General features: G+C 37.7%; 1 protein-coding gene across 3 annotated transcripts in view; it reads right to left on the bottom strand.

Annotated features, from left to right (window-relative positions):
- Window positions 1-10,556, bottom strand: part of LOC135734288 (uncharacterized) — a 113,073-nt gene extending 102,517 nt beyond the window's left edge. For all 3 annotated transcript variants that reach the window (XM_065253216.1, XM_065253217.1, XM_065253218.2), the window contains exons 1-4: window positions 10,375-10,556; window positions 9,831-10,175; window positions 9,395-9,751; window positions 7,266-7,367 (exon numbers count right to left, since the gene is read on the bottom strand). In XM_065253216.1, the coding sequence (XP_065109288.1) occupies window positions 7,266-7,367; window positions 9,395-9,751; window positions 9,831-10,175; window positions 10,375-10,426 (856 nt within the window). In that variant the 5' untranslated portion in view covers window positions 10,427-10,556. The remainder of the gene's footprint in view (window positions 1-7,265; window positions 7,368-9,394; window positions 9,752-9,830; window positions 10,176-10,374) is intronic.
- Window positions 10,557-23,770: the final 13,214 nt, after the last annotated feature.

The raw sequence follows: 23,770 nt of genomic DNA, 5'->3' as shown, positions 1-23,770 counted from the left end.
TTAGGACTTAATAACTATAATGTGGATGAAGTCTTTTATAATTTTAACAAATAACTAAATTAATGTCAGAGCTGTAGTGCAGTGGTTAGCATGCTGAAATCACATTGCAGTGTTTCTCAACTCCATCTAAATGATGGACATCTAAAACAGATGGTGAGGGGCAAGGACTAGAGAAACACTGTCTGTGTCCGAAACCCCATACTTTCCTACTAGTAGGTGGAAAAACAGTATGTGACAAAAGAAGTATGTCTGAATTCACAGTCATAAAAGAGTGGTCGAAAAGTACCCAGATGACTTATTACTTCCAACTGGATTCTTAAGTGTGCATTCGATGGTGTAACGACTGACCAGTCGTCTCCAGTAGTCTGGATCGTTAACTTACTTCATGCTGTGAATTTAGACCCCAAGAATTTGGCCCCAACATAATGCTTTGATCAGAAGCTCTGCTCTTCTTCTGAGTCCTCTCTGTCTGCCTTTTTGGTGACAATCTAATTAAAATGCAATCTTTACAAATGCAAACTTCAAACAAAAGCCCAGAGAAAACGTGAGACCTAAAGACTTTAAGTGACCATTTGTTTGAGACAAACAGCTGGATAACACGCAGACTATGTGTCTATGCATGACACAGAAGAGACCAAAGATCACAGCTAAAGATCACAATAATTGGTTTAAACTGTATATATTATATATCCTTGTATTGTGTGATAAAGCGAACACCACCAGTTCGCTTTGAGATGTGGGTATGTCCCAAAATACCACAATAACGATGGCCCAAACCGTAAGAGTACTTTCGTACAAGTTGAAGTTTATTTACAGTATATGAGAAGATAACCAAATGTGATATATTTATATTTACAAGTGCAGACAAAAAAAAACCCAAAATACCAAATAAATAAACAAAAAGGCAAAATAATGATAAAAACGTATACACAATGTAACGACTGAGCCAGATTAGACACACAATAACTTCTTGTATTTCATAAATATAACTGCAGACCCTCACCCAACAAGCAGGTCTGTAACACTACCCCAAAACTGCTTTTAACACTTCAAAGCAGAACAGACCTCTTGTGGCAACACATCAAGATTACGAGTTTTACGACCACAAAAGAATGTGGGAGATTTTGGGACAGACAAAGAAACTTTCTATGTAGTCATGCATGTATTCACTTATAAATGTATTGGGAATTGTCTTAATCAACTATTTCTAATCTCATCATGGATTATGTTCTTGGTGTTTATGTTATATTAGTATATTAACCCAAACTAGTTTAAATGAATGTTTAGTATTACTTACTTAATCCAAATCATATCTAGTCCTTGTATGGTATCTATGTAATCCATTTTTGATTTCCTGAATGATAATATTCTTTATGTTTAGGAAACTCTTCTTCATAATAATATTATGAAACTCTTTAACATTTCCACCTTAACATCGAATCCAATTCCATATGCAAAACAGCATGTTGGAAGACAAAGACAGTTAACTTTCCCTCTGAAAGTGTGACCTCTGATTGGGTCAGACACATCTTAAAGGTGTGACCTCTTAACAGCTTAAAAACCCCTACCTAAGAACACACAAAGATGTTCTGAGTTTTCTTAAGAGTTCTGAGTTCTGTGTTCTGAGTTCTGAGTCCTGGGTTGAGTTGCGAGATGTAGTTGAGTTGGGAGTTGTTATCTGCGTTCTTATCCGAGTTGTGTGTGTGGTTTTTCTTTCTGGATACATTTGAGTCCTTTCAGGACTCTCATCAGGATGAGGATGCGAAACTAGACGTTTCCAGCGTACCTCTAAGTTTATGCCAGGCCGACGCCTTGTCTTTTAATTTACTAAGGATCATCTGTATCAAGTTGTTTTTTCTCTCATCAATCCATTCAGCCAAGATCAACTGAAGCCTCACCAAACTACATCAGGACACTTTCTATTAATGGGCAAGACATGCAAGTATCATACTTAGTCTTATTCACTGATGCATCACGCATCATTATCCCCTTATAAATAAGGTGCATTCCCATTAAGTAACTGATGGTTCGTTTTAGGCTTTGATCTGCTGAATTACAAATACTGCCATAACTTCATGCTTTATTCTTTTCTTTACTTAAACCTTTACCTTCTTCCAATGCTGAACTGTATGTATGTGTGTGTGTTGTATGTTTAGATTAGTATGTGTTTAGTTAGTCAATAAAGTCTGATTTGTATCACACATGATGTTGTTTGTAGTTCATGCTCATAATCTGGAGTCACTAATCATTAAAGGTATCGCTACCTGCTCTTAAAGCTGTTGGATCAATTTTAGGATATTCATCTCCTTAGCCAAGAGAGCTATATCCTAATTTAGTCTTTAGTGTCTTACTAAACATTCGCTGGACGAGTGTTGGCCAGACACCCAAGACCTTTATTTGATCCAGATACTTATAATAGATTACAACCCATTGTAAGTACTTTACATTTGAGCTTATGTTTGTTTCCCTTAATTGGGATGGTGGAGAATGTTTTTAAAATATTAATAATTAATATTATTAATTATTATTTATCATTAAGCCCCTCCTTTAAAATCGCTACAACAAGCAAATATCAACAATATATCAGACAACTTCCTCCACTACCACTCACTTTGGTCGACTTGGTAAACAAGTACTTTCAGTGAGTCTGGCCTCTCTCCTTCTTTATAGGCCAGACTCCTCCCCTAAATCGGGAGCTTAACTCTCAGGTAAGTATAAATTAATTAAAAACCTCCTTCATCTCCAAGGAATTTAAATACACAAACACATAAATAACATTATCTTTTAAAAGATAAATACACCTATTAACACATAAATCAAACGCAATAAACACGTAACATTAACATACACAAAATAACAATACCCCTTTAACAAAAATAAATGGACTCGCCAACCTTCGGGTGTACTGCGCCGGCGCAGCGCACTTTGGTGACGTAATAAGCGCGCGCCGCTCGGTCGTTCGGGTATGCTGGCACAGCGTGTCAGTCCGAAGGCAGCTAACCAAAACAAACAAACAAACAAAACAGCGGATGTGCAAAGACAATGTGTGTGTATGGAGGGTCTGGGTTATGGATGCTAACAGAGGGAAAGAGTGGTGTGAAAACATGTCCATGTGCCATCAGAGTGTGCGTGCACTCACAGCTTCGACAGCCAGGGGAAACGGGATGGATTATGAGAGGTGAGTGAATGCGATATGTGTGTGTGTGGTTGCCAGTAATCATTACCCAGCGGGGAGGGCTAGTTCTTCTCCGTCACATATTGCATGTTTGTATCTGTAATGTATCACTTTCTTGTAACACTATAGGAATGCTTTGTTTATCTTAGCATGTCTCATATTTCACATTTATGAGATTACTATTTGATGTGTGTTTCAAACCATACCTTGTTTACACTCTTAATAATCCCCTTTTCCTTTCCTGATCAATTATGTGCATCATCTTACCATAACTGATATCAAATTTGTTCAATATTAATCCAAATTATTATTGTAACAAAATCTCTGGCATAGCACATCTATTAGGGCTGTGTTGAAAAAAACGATTCACCGATTCTGAATCGATTTTCATATTAATTTCTAAAGATCGATCCGTAACTCAGAGGATCGATTTAATAATTAATAACTTAAACTTGCCGCGTCATTGAATTCACGCATGCGTGGAAGGACATTAAAACAATGAACATGGCGGTCAGTAACGTTAAGCAAGCGCAGGGGCGTCGCCAGCCGATTTTGCTGGGGCTTCAGCCCCGAATGTTTTGAGTCAAGCCCCGTGACTCCATCATGACCTGGGCTAATTTCAGTCAGTTCACACGCCACACCTTGTACTTCTCACGCTGAGAGGTAAGAGATAAATTGTCCTGCTATATACAATTAATGGACGAGGCGCAGGCATATGCAGGACAGTTATATGGAGTTCAGCTGCTTTGAGTTTTTTAAGTGTACTCAACTTTACGCAGCGTCGCAAGAACTTACAAGCAGATGAAATCAGAGTGCCGCAAGAAATTTTGCGGAGGATGCTGATTTCAAATCGCTCTCGCGTTACTCTGATGTCATCCACTTGACGTTTCTTGCAGCGCCTCATGAAGTCGTACACACATATTAATGCATCCTATCAGATAATCAGAAAGAAATGAGAATTGTTTCTGGTTAAATGATATTATGCCGCTGCAAGCATGTTCGTTACTAACATGGATTTAACGGAGTGGAAGTTGGATGAGCAAGATCCAATGAATGCGGTAGATATAACCTATTTTTAAGCATTTAGATTTACGATTCCTGGACAAAATCATTGCCTTTGATCAAAGACACTGAGAGCTAAAAATGGGGAATAAAGCCAAATTCGTGCAAAATTATTATTGATTCAGTCAAAAACTCCAACAGATTTGCAACCAGAAGCTTTAGTTACCTAGAACTAGATGCTTCCTGAAATATATAATAATTGAATAGAGATGCATTTCATTATTATTGCCCTTTCATCATTAAATGTTCTGCAATACTGTATGTGTACAGTAAGCTCAAGTGCACTTTAAAGGGATAGTTCGCCCCTAAAAATAAAAATCATTTAATTACAATTCTAAAAAAAATGAATAAGAAAACATGCACAGCCATTATAATTGGTTCTAGGCTAGCTAGAACGGGTGATCTAGGCTAGTGATCCCTGTATTTACATAAAATGGCCGGGGTTAAGCCCCGGATGTCCTTCAATGCTGAAAACGCCCCTGAGCAAGCGGTTGTTTTGAAAACTGTAATTCAGATAACAGCTGGAAAAATGCTTTTTTCAAAAACACTTAATCTCGAAGATCAGGTCAGATCGGATCGAATTGAATCGAATAATGATAATCGATTCAAGATCTTGAGAATCGGAATTGAATCGATTCTTGAAATTTGAATCGAAACCCAGCACTACCATCTATGCAGATGAGTCTGGTGAAACAAAAACAAAGTTTCCCCGCTCGATCAACACCCTTTCGCATTGGCCATCTGAAATTCAAGGGGTTGGTCTTAGCTCAGGTTAAGAGGCCTGAACCCCAATTCATCTTGGCTCGCTCACAGTTGGCCTACAGTTCTCAAAGACACGCCGTTCATGGCGTGCAGATGAGCTCGCAGCTCAGCTTCCTGCTGTGGGGCCCCTGTCCCTCTCTTGGTATAGTTTCAGGCATCCGCCACTTGAACAAACTTTGACAAACTGAACAAGTTAATCGCCACAGATTAACCAGACCGACGGATTAACCCAAAAAGGAACAACTCCTACGGACACCTCCAAGGACTCTGTCACGTGACCACAAACTCAGCGGAACTCTCTTCCTCGCATACGCGCCCACACAGCTGGACGTGCACACACGCCTCACAAAAGCCAACGCAAGTATCGCTTGTTCATTCGCTGTAAAAAGTTATTGCCCCTTATCAATTATGGTGATTCTGATGGTTTGTGCAGAAGTTAAGTCTATAGTGATATTGCCCTTCTTTTGTTATTGTGATATTGCCCTTCTTTTAGTGATATTGTTCAATGCTCAGCTAATAAAGTCAATTAATCTGCCTTAAGATCTAAAGCTACATGCTAAACAAAACTGTATAGCAGTAAGAATGTTATTTTCTAAAGGCCACGGAATTAACTTCTTAACGTACAATTATGAGTATATTCGCTGGACGAATACATTAATTAATTGTTATTATTATTCTGCTAAATCAGTGTAAATCTTATTAATTTGTATAATTAATTACAGTTAATTGTACTTATTAATATTCCCTTTTGAGCTAAAATCCAAGATTCCCTTGGGAATTCCCATAGTGTTTCGGTCAGAGGTTCATAGTGTTTTAAATAACGCTGTTCTCCTCCTCCCGCTGCTTCGCTACAATGGACACTTTTCTGTCCCATGAGGTCATGGGAGAGGATTTGTGAAAGAAGATGAAGCAACACAACTGACACTGGGTAGGTCACATGACAATGACAACATGGCGAATGAAGTTTTATGGATTTCATTCATATTACACACATTCATAATATGTAGAACATACTTATGAGCAGGGTGCGATTTGCCGGGGGGGATGCGTGGGATTTCCCCCTTTCTGGTCAATGTATCCCTGCCTCTGCTTAATTATTTTTATCCCCGGTGGGGATAAATTTATCCCCCCCTCAAAGTGATCAGTGCTACTACACTAGTGGCGAGACGGATCACAAAACTTATCACGTATCCGTGGTTTGATTAAAGTTAATTTTATTTTAAAATGCGCTACTTTGGCTGGCTCTAATATAGCTGCCGCGCAGCCTCTCTGTATTCACCGCTCTGCAGACCTGCTCAATGTCCCGCCCACGGCGTTATCTGATTGGTTACACACAACCGGTTACACCTCACGAGTAATAGCCTATCAACACTTGCGAGATGGTTGTGGAGCTGTGGGTCGAAACCATGGAAGATAACATATTCAGCAGCATATTATTCAGCATATAAATAAAGCGGGAATAAACATCACAATCTGATTATCTGTTTATGATGACAAGCAGAGTTATGGGCTGATCACACCAAAAGCGTTTATGGCAGTTGCAGGCGCCTTTTTTGAATGATATTCTATGGGCAGGGAGTGTTTGCGCACTGTTTATGCGCGCTGAACGGCTTGCGGTTTTTGCCGCCAGCCGCAGCACGCGCTTTGAAGGAGCGCTGAGAGCGGAGAAGCGTCCGACGTCATTCGCGTCTTTCCCTTGTCCAATCGAAAGAGGGGAGAGCCGGTCCTTACGTTGTGGTGAGGGAAGTTTACAGTTGCTTTGAAGAACCAGACTCCACTCGCTCACTCTCTCCTGCGTGTTTGTGCACTTCTTATCCTCAAACAAGGTCAGAGCAAGCGCCCTCTTTTTAAAACTTTGCAATCAATCCGTTGTTCAGCAGAGGCTAGGCTAGAGAAGTAGTTATTATGGACGGAAGTTAAAAGTGGTGGGTACAAAATGACTCATGATGAAATATGGTGGGTATGCGTACCCACTGTCACTGGAATTGACGCCTATGAAAACATCCCCCCCTCTTTTTTTTTTTCGCAAATCGCACCCTGCTTATGAGCTTGTTAAGTCTTTACAGATTACAGTAAAATAGTATGCGATTTAGGATGCAGCAATTGGCTTACGAGGACAAAAGCATGAATCCTGCATTAAATCCTAACCCATTTCCCCCCCTCCACTGTCCTTTCCAAAGCCCATAAATAAAATTATAATATAGACGTTTTAAATCTCCAAATGAACATTGATTACAGGAGAAATATATATACAGAAAAAACATACCTTTATTTACTGGTCTGCAGTAGATAAGAGAGTAGATTATAACTGCAGATCCACATGCAGTAATACAGAGAATCAACACCATTATGTGTAAACCAGAGAAACCTGTAACACACAAACAATATTACAGTTTATGTGCAGAATTATCTATACATGTAAAATATCACAAATTCTGAAACCAATGAACTTATGTTTTTTTAGTGCTATTACACCCATTAATTTTACTGAGTAATCTACAACCAAATACTGAATAAACTCAGAAAATCAGTTGTTCTGCTCACTATATGGACAAAAGTTTTGGGGCGCCCACTACAAATGAACAGGTTTGACTACTTTAAGCACAAATCTTAATGCTATAGCATATAATGATATTCCAGAGAATCGTGTGCTTCTAATTTAATTGCAACAGTTTTGGCAGAGCACCTTTATTATTCCAACATGACAATGCCCCTATATGTACAAAGCAAGGTTGAAAAAGAAATGATTGATTCAGTCTGGTGTGAAAGAACTTGCGCTCTAAGCGAATTCACACGTTTTAGGCCATAAAACATTTTTTGTTTCATACAGTAAACATCTCCTCACTATCTGCTAGCTGCCTGTCCCCTGAAGACACTGTAAAAAAACGCGGTCTCTGTAGACAGCCCAGGCTCCACAAACTACAACAAAAACAAAGGTGTCAAATACCACCACGAAACATAACAAAGTGTTCCAGCCAATAAATGACAAGAAGGATTTGGGAGTGGGGGTTGGGCGCATTCATGACTCTTTCAGAAAGCACGGAAGGGAGGCAGAGGAGTTAGCTACGCTCCGTTTTGTTTGACAACACTTCGAAGGTCAACAGGAAGTGACGTCACACAGATTCGCTTAGTGCGCCTTTAACACCATTTCAGCATCTACGGCTTTATTCATGGTGAGACCTGGTTAATGGGCAGGTAAAAATGCAGGTTAGGTAAATTGGAAACGTCACATTGCCCTTTTCCTTCCTTTTTGGACTGTGGAAGGAAACCATATACTGTAGTACCCAGAGAAAAACCCATGCTGACACAGGGAGAACATGTAAACTTTACACAGAAAGACCTCCTTACACAAGCAGGCCTTGAACCAGGGAATTTCTTGCTGTGAGACAACAGTGCTCTGTTTGGGGTGGCCACTATTCCGCCCCAAAAACGTTTATTAAAAGGGCCGTCCCAATACTTTTGTCAAATGTATATAAGTGTTGGCAAGGACAACATATTCTTGTCTTAGGGTGTTTTCACACTTGCCTCATTTAGTTCAGTTGAATCATACCAGAGTTCGATTGCTCAATTGGTGCGGTTCGTTTGGGCAGGTGAGAATGCAGCAATCGAACTCTGGTGCGCACCAAAAGCGGACCAAACAAGCGGACCGAGATGAGGAAGTGTTTGTTGACAGTTTCTATTACCAATATTAGCACAATGACAGATAGCGGACATACCTGGATTTGCGAGGAGGTGCGGGCGGAGCCTCAGAAATTTGGTGTCTTCGCCGTTTGTAGTGCATTAAAACGTGTTTTCAAGTCGCATCCGCAATTCATTCTGAAAATGAATAGTTTGTCTACAGCTATACAAACTATGTATAACAACCACGGACATAATTACAGTGCGAGGCCGTCTGTCCGTGGTGTCTGCTGTATTCTCCTTCTTTTTGTTTACTTCCGGGGTTCCATTGGAATTTCGTGCACTTTGATTCTGACCAATCGAGAACGAGTTTAGGAATATATGTTCAAATACATATGGCCAATGAGTAAAGTGGATCTTATCACATGACTGAATTTGGGTTCGTTTCAACTGGTGCAGATCAGTGTTGTGTGAAAAGGAACCAAAACTGCTGAAAACAGCTACAATGTATAATTTTTTGCTTTTGGTCTGGACCAAATGAACCGAACAGATGTGAAAACACCCTAAATCACATATGTTGCAAATACATGCACAAACACACACAATAAATGACTGCAGTGGTGCTTTGTGATATCTGACAATGATATGAATAAAAATAAACATTACTGTAAAACTAGAAATACTGATTTTGTGTAAAACTGAATATAACTAAATAACTACTTTAAGCTTGTATTAGTTTAGGCCAATGATTGTGTAGTTTTTTTTGTATTGACTCACCAAGTCTCTCCAGTATTACAGTTGTGTTTGCTGATAGTCGTCCATTAATCACTTGACAGATGTAAACTCCTTTATCTTCAGTTGTGAGTCTCTTCAGTCTGAGAGAGAAGTTTCCTCTGTGGATTTCATCAGTGAAGAACTCAACTCTGTCTCTATATCGCTCATCTGATGCGTCTGATACGGTTTCGTTGTTTTGATAGAGAAGAACTGAAATGTCTTCATCTTTATTTGTTTTCTTCCATAAAACCTTTTCAATCTCTTCGGATTTTATGTGAGACTTCACAGAGCAGCTCAGAGTGACATCTTCACCCACAGATGCAGAAATAGAGCGGCTTGAACCTGATACTATTAAACGCTCTGTAGGAACAGATTAAAATATACTGAGATAAAATTGTTGTTGTGAAATATTGGACATTAATCTGCACCTTTTACTCACCAACATGTTTAATTTCCACCACAGTTTCTCCAGACTCTTGTCCAGTGTGAACTTGACATGTGTATTGTCCCTCATCTTCAGCTGTCAGATTGTTCAACAGTAGGGAGAAGTTTCCATGTTTAATGTCTTCAGTGAAGAAATGAGCTCTGTCATGATAATCCTGATGTTGAGCCTCTGGTCTGATATCTCCATCTTGATACAGATGAACGAGAGTCTGTGTGTCCAGTCTTTTCCAATCCACCTCCAGATCCTCCAGTGGTAAGGGTGTCTCAACAGAACAGGGAAGAACCACTGAACCTCCCAGAGGAACAACCAGAGGACCTGAAGAACCCTTTACTGTGAACCCTAAACAATAAATAAACATTAGTCATTAAATAGTTAAACACTAGACTGTTTAACATTACATGTACAAAAGAGTTTATATATATATATATATAAACAAAGAGCTGAAGCTATCCCAATAAAGCCTCGAAATAAGCCCTTAGAATTTATGATGTAGTTGCTGTAGCCTGCTGTAGTTTTCTCTTACATGATTAACACTCACCTTCAGTGATCATCAGCAGTATTGACATCAAAACACAGTTGAGCAAATACATTTTTAAATAGTTACAGAATTAGACAAAACAATCAGGTCTGCTATAAATTACTGCAAAAATAGTTTTCTTTCTTCAGATGGACGCTCATGATTGTAAAATGTCGGCAGACCTACGTTTCTTTTCACCTTGATGTTTTTACTTTCATTTTGTTCTCAAGGGTTGGGTCGAGTCAGGTGATCAGGAGTGATTTAAAAAAGGAAATTTATAGGGTAAAATAAATGAATACTGTACTAACTGAAGATAATCAATCTGAGGAAGAATTAAATATTACAGGTATGACTTCATAAGCATTATAAACTTGTTCTGTGGAGGAGTAGTTCTTAAAATATGCAAGGAACACAAAACTAACTTGTCTCCTGACAATTGTTAAGGGGAAAAAAATACTTTGTAATGACAAAACCCATATTCATTTGATTTTTATGTGCTGGCCCAATAATAAAAGTTAATTTCCAGCATAACATCTTATAACAGTGCTAAACAGATTTTGTTGTTGAATGGGTTAAACCTGAGACTTGAACAGACAGGCAGTGTGGGTTTCCTCCCATTTTACAAATCTCTACATGTTTTTATTATCTTCCGATCACACCCACATGTTACCACATCAGTTGATAAAACTTCTGCCTAGCTGGATTTAAGCTGTTTTTTAAGCTTTAGTGGACAGATTGTGCCACAAGTAAATGTTACTTTTGAATGTGAGATACAGTTTAGACACCCCCTCTAGCTGTATATTATACAAAAAAGATTAATTCCTATGAAAACATTATTAAGTCTTTAAAATATGTTATGTTAATGAAAGTTATTGAAACATTTCACTCTCTCTTTCTGTCAGTAGTTAGTAGGCTACAACACAAAGTACACTATAAAAAATAAGGTGATCATATTACTTTTAAAAAGTCTGCCAGATTATGAGTCCCCTCAATCTAAAAAAGTAAGTGCATATTACACTTTAATCAACTTACAAGTTAGAACCATATGGTGCTAGAACCATAAGTGGTGCTATATCATCACTTATGTGACTCTTCATAGGTGCTATATAGCACTAAAAATGCTTCCCCTATGATTACAAGCTTCTCACTGGCTATTAAAGACAGTATAATGGTGTGTAACATATTTTCACAAATCACGTGTAGAAAAAAAATGAAAGAATTATCTGATTTCCTTAAACCTGACAGAGAGAATAAAAGAGAGACTATGAGCCTTTCCAGATATAAGAGCTGTATGATTTGGGAACACAGTAATTTGTTTATCCTTTAGTTTTAAGTCTATGGTTAGAGACTAAATAAAAAATGTAAAAACAAAATGTTGGGGGAGAGGGTTTAATAATGTAACAATGTATAAAATTATGTTCTTGGATGTTTATTACAACTCTGTTCTGTAAGGGTTAAAGCTGAGTTTCTGTATTGTTTTCCATGTCTTGCCTGAAATGTTGTTGGATGGTGTAACGGGGGAGGGGTTTTTGTTTTTGTGTTTCGGTTGTGCACTCTCTGGCGGGGTCCCGCGGCTGAGTGCGTAAGGCGTGAGCATTGGCTTACGGGTGCTCAGTTGATTAAAGCCTTCAGCAAGAGTTTTGTTTAAACGAGTGTCTGTGCATTTTTCTTGGATGCTACAATAATATAAACATATTACTATGTTTCAATAAACAACATTAGTTTGGACAAATTTTTTCTATAAATTATCATAGAAGTAGCAAACTGTTTACAATATGGGTATGGACTTAGTCAGTTAAATCAATGAAAATCTGCAGGCCTTTATGAATTTACACACAGAAATGTTATATTTTATTGAATTTAAGAGTTATTGTTAAAATCATTGTAGTATACACAGCAATTGAAGCATGAAGTAATAGTAATAACTGCATTAAACCAGTGTAGCCACTTCATACTAAAACATTTACATACTGAAAAAATATAAATATTGCATCCTCATGTTATAGGGGAGAGTGGGGACAGCTGCAACGTGTGGCAGTTGCAACATTGCTGATTTCTCCAATCAGGAATGAGCTAGAGTGATGGTTTTTATACTGCACCAGAGCCATATAGATAGAGAGTTATGTCAACTCCGTTGACTCCAATGGAACGTTTTTTTACAGCAATGGCGGACCACGGAGTCTCTCCAGAGTTCCCAGAAGTCACAGTCAGCTCCATAGAGTTGCATTAGAAAGATTGAATGTGTTGAACTTAATACAAGTTTTAAGACTTAATACGCTTGACAAATAAGACTGTATGTTAGCAATACATGTGAATCGAATGACTTTATGCATCAGTGTGTTTGAAGTGCATTTTTTCTCATTTAATAAGTACATTTAGGGGGTGTTAGTAGAAAACGGGTCAGGCTAGGACAAGCTGTGGATAACTTTAGCAACACACAACAAACCACGAACAGCCTTTTATTGGTAAATTTCGTTTTCTTAATGCAGATTCATCCATTATTGTACATATTGTGTAATTAGAGAGGCTATTAAATAACGTGATGATGGTATAAAGTGCATATTTATGCATCAAAACGTATAGGTGTAGTGTTTTTGTCACTGTGGTTTTGCTGGTTAATAAATAAAATAAAATAAATGAATTTATTAATAACTTGTCAAATGTATACTTACATAGTTAAGAGATTAGTAATAATTTAAAGTGACAATGATGTTATTTTTCCATCAGATGTTTATATTAACAACAAAAAGAAAAAGAAAAAAAGAAAATATTTCTAAGCCAGAAATATTATTATAATTTATAATAAATTAAACAAAGTGCTTTGTAAGTCTTTTTTAATGTTGTGCTTTGTATATTTATAAATTAAACCAGTATGAGTTACATTCACAGCACATTCACTTTGTGTATTATAAACAAGCATAACATTATAAACTTACATTAGTACAGTGTGATGCATTTTAAAGTGGCTAAAGGCAGCGTAAAACATGTTAACAAGCCGCATACCAGCAGATGACCATACAAATCTTCCTATATTGGTGGATTTAATTTGTCAAAAAACATTGTTTATATAACTACATAACAATACTACCTTCACATTTTGATGTGATATATAAATATTGTAAAAAAAAAATGCGTTTCTTGACTATAAATTAAGAAAAATCACAGCTCTTTGCCTCTAACTCAATGTATTTCAATGGCTCACTATGGGCTTCTAGGAACTAACTGAAGTCTCCGTGAATCACGTGACGGCCGAGCTTCTGGACTTCCGGTGGCACAACTCTGTTTATCCATGGCTCTGTACTGCACATATTAAATCAGACCCTCTCTCATTCTGGAAGAAATCAGCCACATGTCCCAATTCCTTCCACACAAAACTCATTTTAAGGTCAAAAATAATTTTTTTATGATCAGAGTTTTTGTCACACCGTCTCATTAATTTTTTCAAGGAATTCTAAAGTAACATAATTTTAATTTGTGGTTTCTTAGCTTCTAATAGCTATCATGTGTTTAAGATATTCTGTTAAGCTAGCATAGCAAGTTTTATCATGATTGTCAGTGTAGGCAGGGGCGGATCTACATAAAATCTCTATAAAAGCATTGCCACCCCATATGCCACCCCAGCGCTGGTATCCTAATATATATAATATATACCCGAGTAGGCTCTTTTAACCAGAAAGGCAATGTAGTTTTTCTCTGCGTGTGTTTAGGGGTGGGAGACACATATCTGACGATGATTGGTGTGTGTGTGTCTTAGAGGGGGTGGGACAACCACAAAGCTGATGGTGAATGGCTTCCATCGTCAGCCAACCAGAGGCAGCAGAGTTCATACACAAGCATGAACAGTCAGTCCGAGCAGAAAGTCTTTTACAGTGTAAAAAAAGTCTGTGCAGTCTTGCCAACGTCAGTGACTTTGTCGCTATATTAAGAAACTTTTTAGACCCCTTTAGCGACTTTATTAAAAAAAACAACTTGGACAAATCTAGCGATCTTTTCTGGCGTGGATGGAAACTTTTGGAAACTGCCGTGAAAGCATGCATCACCCCATAAGGCATTCACATGCAGCCCGGTTCTCGCGCTGCAGTCCATCCGTGATCCGAGTCGCACAAACCCGCGACAACAGAGCAATGGAAAGTACAACGAGCTCAAAACAAAGGTAGCGGACGCAAGCACAAAGTATAAAAAGCACAAACGTTACTTTTCCATCGTTGAGGTGAAAGGCAAGAATGTTTATGAATGTGCAACTTATGCCCATGAAGAGAGAGTCTCTTCACGTCTGTAGCAAGTAATTCTGATCTATTAAAGCACCTCACATCATCACATGCTGGAAAAAATAGTGTTTTCTCTTTAGTGTCTTTAAGTGATTAAGTTGAGCATCACATCAGCAAATCAGTGTACTGAATACGGGCATATTTTACAAATAAATGTTGCATCAGGATAAAAATACAAAAGTTAAACTGTTGATTGTTTAATATTGCCTGAGGTAGTTGTTTGGTAGTTAAAACAACTGAACTGCACGTTTGTGTAAGCAGTAAATATCTTTTAAGCAGTTCTTTCTAGAGTTAGCCCGTCATGTCTTGTTAGCTAGTGCTAGCTAGTAAATATTCCATACGTGCATATGAAATCACTCGTTATGATATAGTCTTCATTAAGGAGACAAAAGTATTCAGTGTTGTGTATGTTTAGAAAGCTTGAAAGACAAAACTTAATGATACTATAAAAATATGAGGCTGATATCCATTTTTTAACCAAAAAGAATAGAAATATCAAATACTATGGGAGTGGAAGGTACAAATAAAACAGAAAAATATGTTGTGGAAGGGAAAGGAGTAACTTAGATGAAGTCATAAAAGAATGAAACATATGGATGGCAAATAGCTAAAAGAAGTGAAAAGACAGAAATCCATCATGAAGTAAGTGAAAGGATTAAAGAAGAGGGTTATGATAGAAAGAGATGTGTGCCTTTCAAATATGTTTTACATTAATATAAACTAGGCAAACCTATTTTATTTATATAACAGTCTTTATACCATTATGTTCAACCTTGCTCATCATGGTTACAGTCAGTGTTTTTAGATATTGGTAAGATGTATGTATTTACTTACTGTAGTATTAAGACAAAGGGTGCTACAGTAGAGATGCTAAAGGTAGCTGCTTGGGTACTTATAGGAACATTTGTTGTTGCCTGTTTTTATGTTATAAAAATTTGAGGTCCAGTGTATACACCGCATATAGTATATATACAGTATATAATTTTTTGTATCCACGACAACCATGCAAGGATGCTTACTTCATTGCCACCCCTCGTAATTCTCATGCCACCCCCTTGCCACCCCATAAATAATTTTCTAGATCCGCCCCTGAGTGTAGGGACAGTTGCAACAGCATGTTGCAACTGTCCCTACACAGTCACTAATGTAAAAGCTCATCATCATAACGTAACAAAACAGTAATATTATGCATTAATAAAGAATCCTTTCAAAGAGTCCAGTATCTCCTTTTTTTAACTAAATAGATTTTTAAAAATCAGATTAGGCCATAATGTAGCACACTTGTTATGTTTTTTCAGTATATCACTAGAGAGAAAGCATGTGACAGAGCAACATGATCTCACAAAGTTCTGTGGGATAGTCACGGAATTTTGTGCTAATTTTTCCGTGGCATTCTCACGGATCTCCGCATTTTTCCGTGGCCCTGCTACGGACTGTCTTTTTCCGTGGCATTCTCATGGATTGGTTACTCAACTGCTTTTTCCTATTTTCAAACCATTTTTGCTTCGGTTTAGGGTTAGATTTGGTGTTTGCGTTAGTATGTCACTTTAACTATTGGTTTATACTATTTTTTCTGATTTATTCTTTTATATTTTCTAAACTTTTAAAAATTGTCGCCTGGCGTTGGGGTTAGAGTTGGGTTTGGGTAGGGATGTCATTTCATGTAAATCTAACCCTAAACCGAAGCGAAAATGGTAAGAAAATAGGACAAAACAGTTCAGTTCTCTCTGTTTTATGAAATTTCAGTTTCTCGATTTTAAATAAAAAACATTTTGTTAAAATGTGGGAATAATTAATTAAAATATTGTTAATTAAATTTTCTTGTAATTTGTTACTTTAACCTGCTGTGCACAAACAAAATAAAGTGCAATGATTAAGGTAAAGACTGGTTTTATTACATTTTAATAAATGTTGCAACTGTCCCTTAGGAGTGTTGCAACTGTCCCCTATTGTGGGGTCAGTTGCAACATTTCACTATGTCTATTCAAATATAAATTGTACATTTATTATCATATATACACATGCTACAACAGTGTGGTTGAGTAGCTGACAGATGTGGGTTTATTGTATAAAAATCTTGGTTTTCTAATGCAAACAGTCTCTGAGAAACTTAAGGAAATGTAAAAAGTGTTGCAACCGTCCCCACTCTCCCCTACCTTTACCTTCTTGTTACATGTGTATTACTTTCAAAACACTATAATCAGGATTTCAAAGATAAACATAAGCATGCAGGTCCATTTCATGATCTTCTCACTGATTAGTATAGATTTTTATATGAGTAGACAAGACAAATGTGTTTTGATTAGTGATAGGGACGAGACCACCTATGTCGAGTCCGAGTCGAGACCGAGTCCTTTAGGAGTCGAGACCGAGTCCTTTAGGAGTCGAGACCAAGACCATAAAAACATGTCAGTTTTCATATTCATGATTTAATATTACCCCAGTTAATAATCCACAGTTAGGCCTACAGACTAAGCTAGATTGGGAATTGACCTATGGCTAAGCCACGCCCCCTCCACTCACTCTGACAAACAATCAACATTCGGTGATCAACACAGTCTCACGGCAAGTCGTGTTATAGTAACGAAAATTTTGGATTAATTTATTCGTGTTTGATGACACGAATTTCCGCTGTTTTCTCGTTTCTGGAGACGAATGTCTTTTTCGTCCTTCCCAGCACGAATTTCTATCAACACTTTCTTTATCGTGTCATTTTATATTTTGTTTTCTCATTGTTCTTTCCTATTTTTAAATCATTGTCGCTTGGGGTTAGGGTTAGATTCAGGGTTTGCGTTAGTATGACATTTTTTGCATTGATTTCTACATGTTTTTTGTCCGCTTTTAAAACTATTCTCGCCTGGAGTTGGGGTTAGAGTTGGGATTTGGGTTAGGAAGTCGCAGAAAGTGATTCTGATTGTGATTGTGTCATCAAACACGAATAAGTTACTCAAAATGTTTGTTACTATAACACGACTTGCCGTGAGATTGGGTTGCGGTGATAGGCACTATGGCAGCTGTCACAGGAGGAGACATTTCACAGGAGACAACTGATGATTTTTGGAGACAGAAAGACTATATATCATCTCAAAGTCACCAAAAGAATCTTAACTATCTATTGGAGGGTTATATTAATAATTTTATTGTTGAGAAGGTCGATGAAAAGCTTCAGCTCCACGCAAAAATTTACAGGTCACAGTGTAAACCCGATAAACCAGATCTTGTTGCCATCGTGATCAAATTAAATATGTACAGGTCTAAGTTGCATACAGGACAAGCCTTTTTACTATCTTTACCAAGAGTAAGTTACCTCTTCGTTAGTTTGGTGCTACAGTATTTACATGAATCATTTAGCACAACATTGCTATTACAAAAATAAAAAATGTTTATCTTGGTTATTTACAGATACTTTAATGAAGCTAAGTGACCTGAGGTACAATGCAGCTAGAAGCTAACGTTTTCTAATGTTAGGCTAACGTTATGTTAGAGATGTTATTATTGTTATTAAAATGCATTGGTCTCGAGGACTCGGTCTGAAATTACGAGTCGTTCTTCTCCCACTGTGGTCCGAGACCGAGTCAAGACGAGTCTTTGAAGGAACAAGTCCGAGACGAGTCAGAGAAAGCAGAAATCGATCTTGATCACTAGTTTTGATATTAGATACTGTATAGTCTGGTGTTGTGTTAGATGATATTTGTTTTGGTGTGATTTTCTTTCTTGTAAGCAAGCAGTTCTGTGGAACTGAAACTATTCCAGTTAAACCAGATGATTGAGGAGTGGCAAAAGAAAAACATAGAAACTTTCTCATAGTTCAACATAGCGCTGCTTCTATCTGCCCAGCACCGATTTTATGTAATATTTGTCTCATATTATTTACTTTACAAAATATCTTATAAGAAATAGAGTCCTGTTCATTAAAAGTGGTGCATCAAGAGTTAATATAAAAAAGTAAATAATACATGGGCAGTTTTCATGTTTTTAAGGAATCATTTGGATATCTCTAAATAGTTTCTTTTTATCCACAAGTTTCCTATGCCCCATGAGGCCTTGCGTCAAAAGTAAGAGAGTCTTCCGGTCAACACATGAGATCATGTGATGGTCACAGTGACGTCACACAATTCTCATACTGTGATATTCACAGTGTGAGCTGTATGTGAGCTTATTGTGATTTCAAAATGTTGAGAAGGTTAAAAGGAAGCAATACAACACAAGTAGGGCATTCTACTTCCTATATCTCACTAGGAAAAGGTGGATACTGAAGGATCACAGTGATGTCACAGCATTCTCATACTGTGATAATCACAGTGTGAGCTATATTTGAGCTCATTGTGAATTGAGAATGTTGAGTTAATGATATGAGTGCACAGTGAGTGTGCCATCGCCTCATATAGTGACCATAGTATGAGCGCACTGTGAGTGTGCCATTGCCTAACATAGTGACCATACTATGAGCGCACTGTGAGTGTGCCATCGCCTCACATAGTGCGCTCATACTATGGTCACTATGTGAGGCCATGGCACACTCACAGTGACCATAGTATGACCGCACAATGAGTGTATCATGACCTCACATCGTGAACATAGTTTGAGTGAACAGTGAATGTACTGTGACCTTACATCGTGACAGCTCATGATGTGAAGTTGTGGTACACTCACTGTGTGCTCATACTATGGTCATAATTTTAGGGGAACGGCACACTTATTTTGTTATAGCAGGAGAGCACACATGTCTGGAAAATGTTGGCCCAAGAGTAGAATGTCACCCTTCTTACCTATAATTTCTAAGAATTATTATAGGAATGATCATAGGATCAAATTTAGGACACTTCCTACACAGCACTTTAAACAGCCATATACATGGTGTAATGTGTATACCATATAAAATGTCAACAACAACGTTATGGCATCAAGAAGCCTAAATAAAGGTTTTAGAAAGCATTGTGGCCCAGTGGTTAGAGAGTCAAACTTCTGTGTGTAACCCAGAGGTTGGTGGTTCGATTCCCACAGCTGGCAGGAAGTGATTGATTGTTGGGGTGTTGCAGTGATAGTTGCCGTTTGTGTGTGTTCATGACTAGCAGTGGATGGCTTCACTACTCAGTGGTGGGATAAAATGCAGAGACAATCATGTCTCTCTTTCACTTTTTTTATTGTCCGTATATTATTTGCAATTAAATGCTGACGTCTCTGCGACATGTTTCCGATTAGCAAACGCTAGAATATTAGTTCTCTGAGCGACATCTGGTACTTTTCATACCATGTGCTTTATGGGTAGTATGAGCTGACAGTGAGTGTGCAGTGACCTCATATAGTGACCTTAATATATGAGCAAACCGTGAGTGTGCTGTGTGGTTACAATTTTAGATCACTGTGACCCACACATTGTGACAACATTATGAGGATCTTGTAAGCTCATGGTGACTTCACTGAGAGATCAAAGTGTTGGCTGGGAAGTGACACTCAGTAGTTACGTTTACATGCAACTAAATAATCTGTTCCTAATCGTATTAATGGCTCAATCGAATGGAAAAGCCTTCATGTAAACACTTTAATCAATACAATTGAGGTCGATCGGTTTCAAATTTGGATTGTATTGAAAGGGGTAGTGTAGTTAAATCTGGGATCCGATAATCAGGAGAAAAGTATGCATGTAAAGGCGTAAATCAGAATTTTCTTAATCTAATGCAAAAATACCATGTGGTGTGCACATGCACAGAAGAATTGTGCTCAAGTTCATGTCTTATATTTACCCTTTTATTTACGTATCCCATAGGGGTGTAACGATTCAACCGTGTGTCCCATTAAAAATGCCTGTCTGAAATCGATTCTGAATCGCAAGGCTGCGATTCTTTGTTTAATGCACAGCTTGTGCGTGTACTACGGCATTTGGTCAGTAGGAAGTCCTTATCAATCTAAAATCATAACAAGTCGGAGTCATTTATAACGTGCATTTAAAAAAGCAACACTCGTTAAACAAAATCATTTAAAATATTCAATATTATCATGAAAATACCTGACACAATTTGAAGAACAGTGATATAAATATTCCTGTAGACATTTCCTGGAATAGCATTCGTAATGCTACTTCTTCTGTGGCACAAAGGGAGTTTCTGCACGGGAGCGCCCCCTGGCGTTCGGATGTGCCTGGATTTCACCGTAATTCATTCAAATTCATTCATTGAGAAAACGCGCATTTGCACGGTTAATCGTTACACCCCTACTATCCCAAGATTCTCGTCAAAGAAACATGCAAGAGCAAGGCAATAGCAACACACATTATAATGGTAATGGGGTCACACGCTGTACATTCTGAAAAGTTAATGTCTTTCATAACATTACATTACGCAATTAAATAGTGTTGTGATTTTCGAAAAGTGTTTTTTCATTGCCTACACTACAGTATATATGAAAACTTCTTAAGAACAACTTTCTCAAACTCATAACTTTTACTTTGTACATTTATGCAGAGCATGAACTCGACAAGAGATGCTGTGCGCAACGTGACATTGCCAAGTCCTCTGCTTTTTTTCATGTTCAGATTTGGGCTACTGTTTAAACTGTTTCCACAGTTTCTGCAGGTTAAAGATGAAAGGATTTCGTTCATTAGTTATTGGCATTTGGGCTGTGAAGTCATTGGGATGCTTTTGGGCTAGTTTTATATGTCCATTGGGCTGGTTTTGATACGCAAATCTGGCAACCATGGCTGTGCGCTTGCACAGACGTTTCGTTCGGATTATATAATATGTACATGTAAACAAACATTTTAAACAGTTTGCAATGTTTAGGGTGCATGTAAACTGTACTGTCGTAACCATCAATCGAATTAAATTCAGTCGGATTGACAAAATTGTGCGCATGTAAACAGATTTAGCAATCCAAAACAATGTGAGAACACAACTTCAACGAATGTATAAAGGGTAAAATAACAGCATATTTATCCTGGTGGTTTGGTGGATAATGTGAATTGGCCTCGTATCATGCATTTTTAGCTATGTAAATTCAGTAGCCTGTGATGGTAAGGCGATAAGCAATATGAAAAGCTCAGCGGCGTATCAATATCTACACTTACTATTTTTTTTACCAAACAACACACAGAGATTGAATTAGTAATAGATTTAACTAATCTCTGTAACTGTATATGTATTGTTATTATTATTTCCTTCTCTGTCTTCCTTTATGCCTCACTTGTGTCTATGTGATTGGTAAATATATATATTTTTTAAATAAATTTTGAATGCACTAAGCACACTGTAGCGGTTACCTTGGTGTCGTCGTTAGATAACAAATGAAAAAAAATGGAGCAGCGGGCCAAATTGGATGCGACAGGGATTCTTTCTGACTGGTGCGTGCGGAGATGCAGACTGCACACACGTCTGTGCTGTTTACATTCGGGTCTTTTGTTTAAAAAAAAATTATTCATGCATGTCGGGCTTGGGTATTAAGTGATTCGGGTCATTTCAGGCCGGGTACATTTCTTTGGACCTGAGAAGACCTCTACCAGCAAGAGAACTAATAACCCTTTCAGCCGATGGTTTTGAAAGTCAATATTCATAACTGACTCACCAAATGTGAGGTTTTTATTGCACATGACGGAAGTGCGAAAAGCGCAAGACTGAAAATTAACGCTTATATCCATCAAGATACATGTTCAGGATACAAGTCTGTGTTAATCAAACCTCCATTACTAATTCTAAAATGACCAGTGGTGGAATGATACAAACAGTACAGCAATTTCCGTGGAATATCACACAGCTGGAAAAGACTCTAAGCCAATAAGATTCAAGAACCAGAAATAACTGTTGTATAGACGCTTGCATCAGACACACGAGCGTTGCCACAGTTTACTTGTTTGGCCCGAAGTTAACTTCGGTCTGTCTTTTTTTAATCGTCTGGCTGATGGCTAAACTGTACTCTGGAATAAATACACACAAAAAAGTTTCCTAAAAACAAGGGGAGATGGCGAGTATGGATCACCGCTGTGTGAAGGGAGGTTTGGCAGCTGATCTAAAGTTAATATTGCACATTAATTTAACACAGTAGAGTTCATTGTAGTTTTTGATACGCTTTAGCTATGAATTGAACTGAGGTGATATACTTTTTATTTATACCACGGGCTGTTGAATGCTTTATTCTGACTGGTTTAGAAATTAAACGCACACCTTTAAAATAATGCACACCCGTGGTGTAACGGGTGGCATTACCACCTTGGGTGTGCATTATTTTAGAATAATTCCGTGTCCCATCGTCAATTATTCCTTTACTTATCTAGCTTGTTATCAGAAATAATCTACTCTAGAAGGACTCTGTTGTTATTGATTTTTTGAGAAAGTTTACCGGAAGTTTGGGCCATGAAAGCCATTTGTTTATGATGTTGCCACTGAAACCTATAGACGCATAATCGCGTCACCGCATGTGCGTCCGATGAAACCGTGTATATCTATAAATCATGCTAAAGCATCCCAGTTGTTATGTTAACAAAGAGACTTAACCAAGAGCATTCTGAGATCTGTCAGTTATTTTGTAACCTAAACATCTGCTGTAACCGTAAAAAGCAAAGACCATTTAAAAAAAAAGTGTGTTTGGTTCAGAGATCAAAGAAAGCCATCTAGGTTCTGAACAACAAACTTAGAGTGAGTAAATAATAAAAAAAGGATAAGTTTTACCCCTTTAACTGCAAATCACAAATCAATAAGATTTACATTAGGTTACTAACCTGACAACATTGCAAATAACCTTTTTTAACCCAGTATGTTCAGAGCAGTGGAGGAAAAGACAATAAGGATATTATATTTAAACATGTATGGATCATTTGAAGCAGTGGTTCTCAACGTTATTCCTGGAGGCCCACTGCTCTGCACATTTTGTATGTCTCCCTTATTTAAAGCGACACCATGTAGTTTTTCAACCTTCATAATAAATTTTCAAGACCCTTGTGATAGTACATCGACTTTAAATAGGTTGAATGACATGTCTACCATAGCCTGACGGGGTCTGTATCGCTTTTACTCGTACTTTAAAACTTGGGGTTTCGGGTAGTTACCAGAGCACAAAAAAACTACAAAATTCGACAGCTTTACGGCATACGTCACTTCCTCAACACAATTTTTTTTACGTGAATTTTGCTGGAGGCTACTTAAGGAGTATAGAGAGCAATT

This window comes from Paramisgurnus dabryanus, chromosome 3 (assembly GCF_030506205.2).
Source record: "Paramisgurnus dabryanus chromosome 3, PD_genome_1.1, whole genome shotgun sequence".
In the NCBI taxonomy this organism is placed as follows: Eukaryota; Metazoa; Chordata; class Actinopteri; order Cypriniformes; family Cobitidae; genus Paramisgurnus; species Paramisgurnus dabryanus.
Note: the sequence above shows the minus strand (reverse complement) of the source record. Positions and strands in the feature narration are given on the sequence as shown.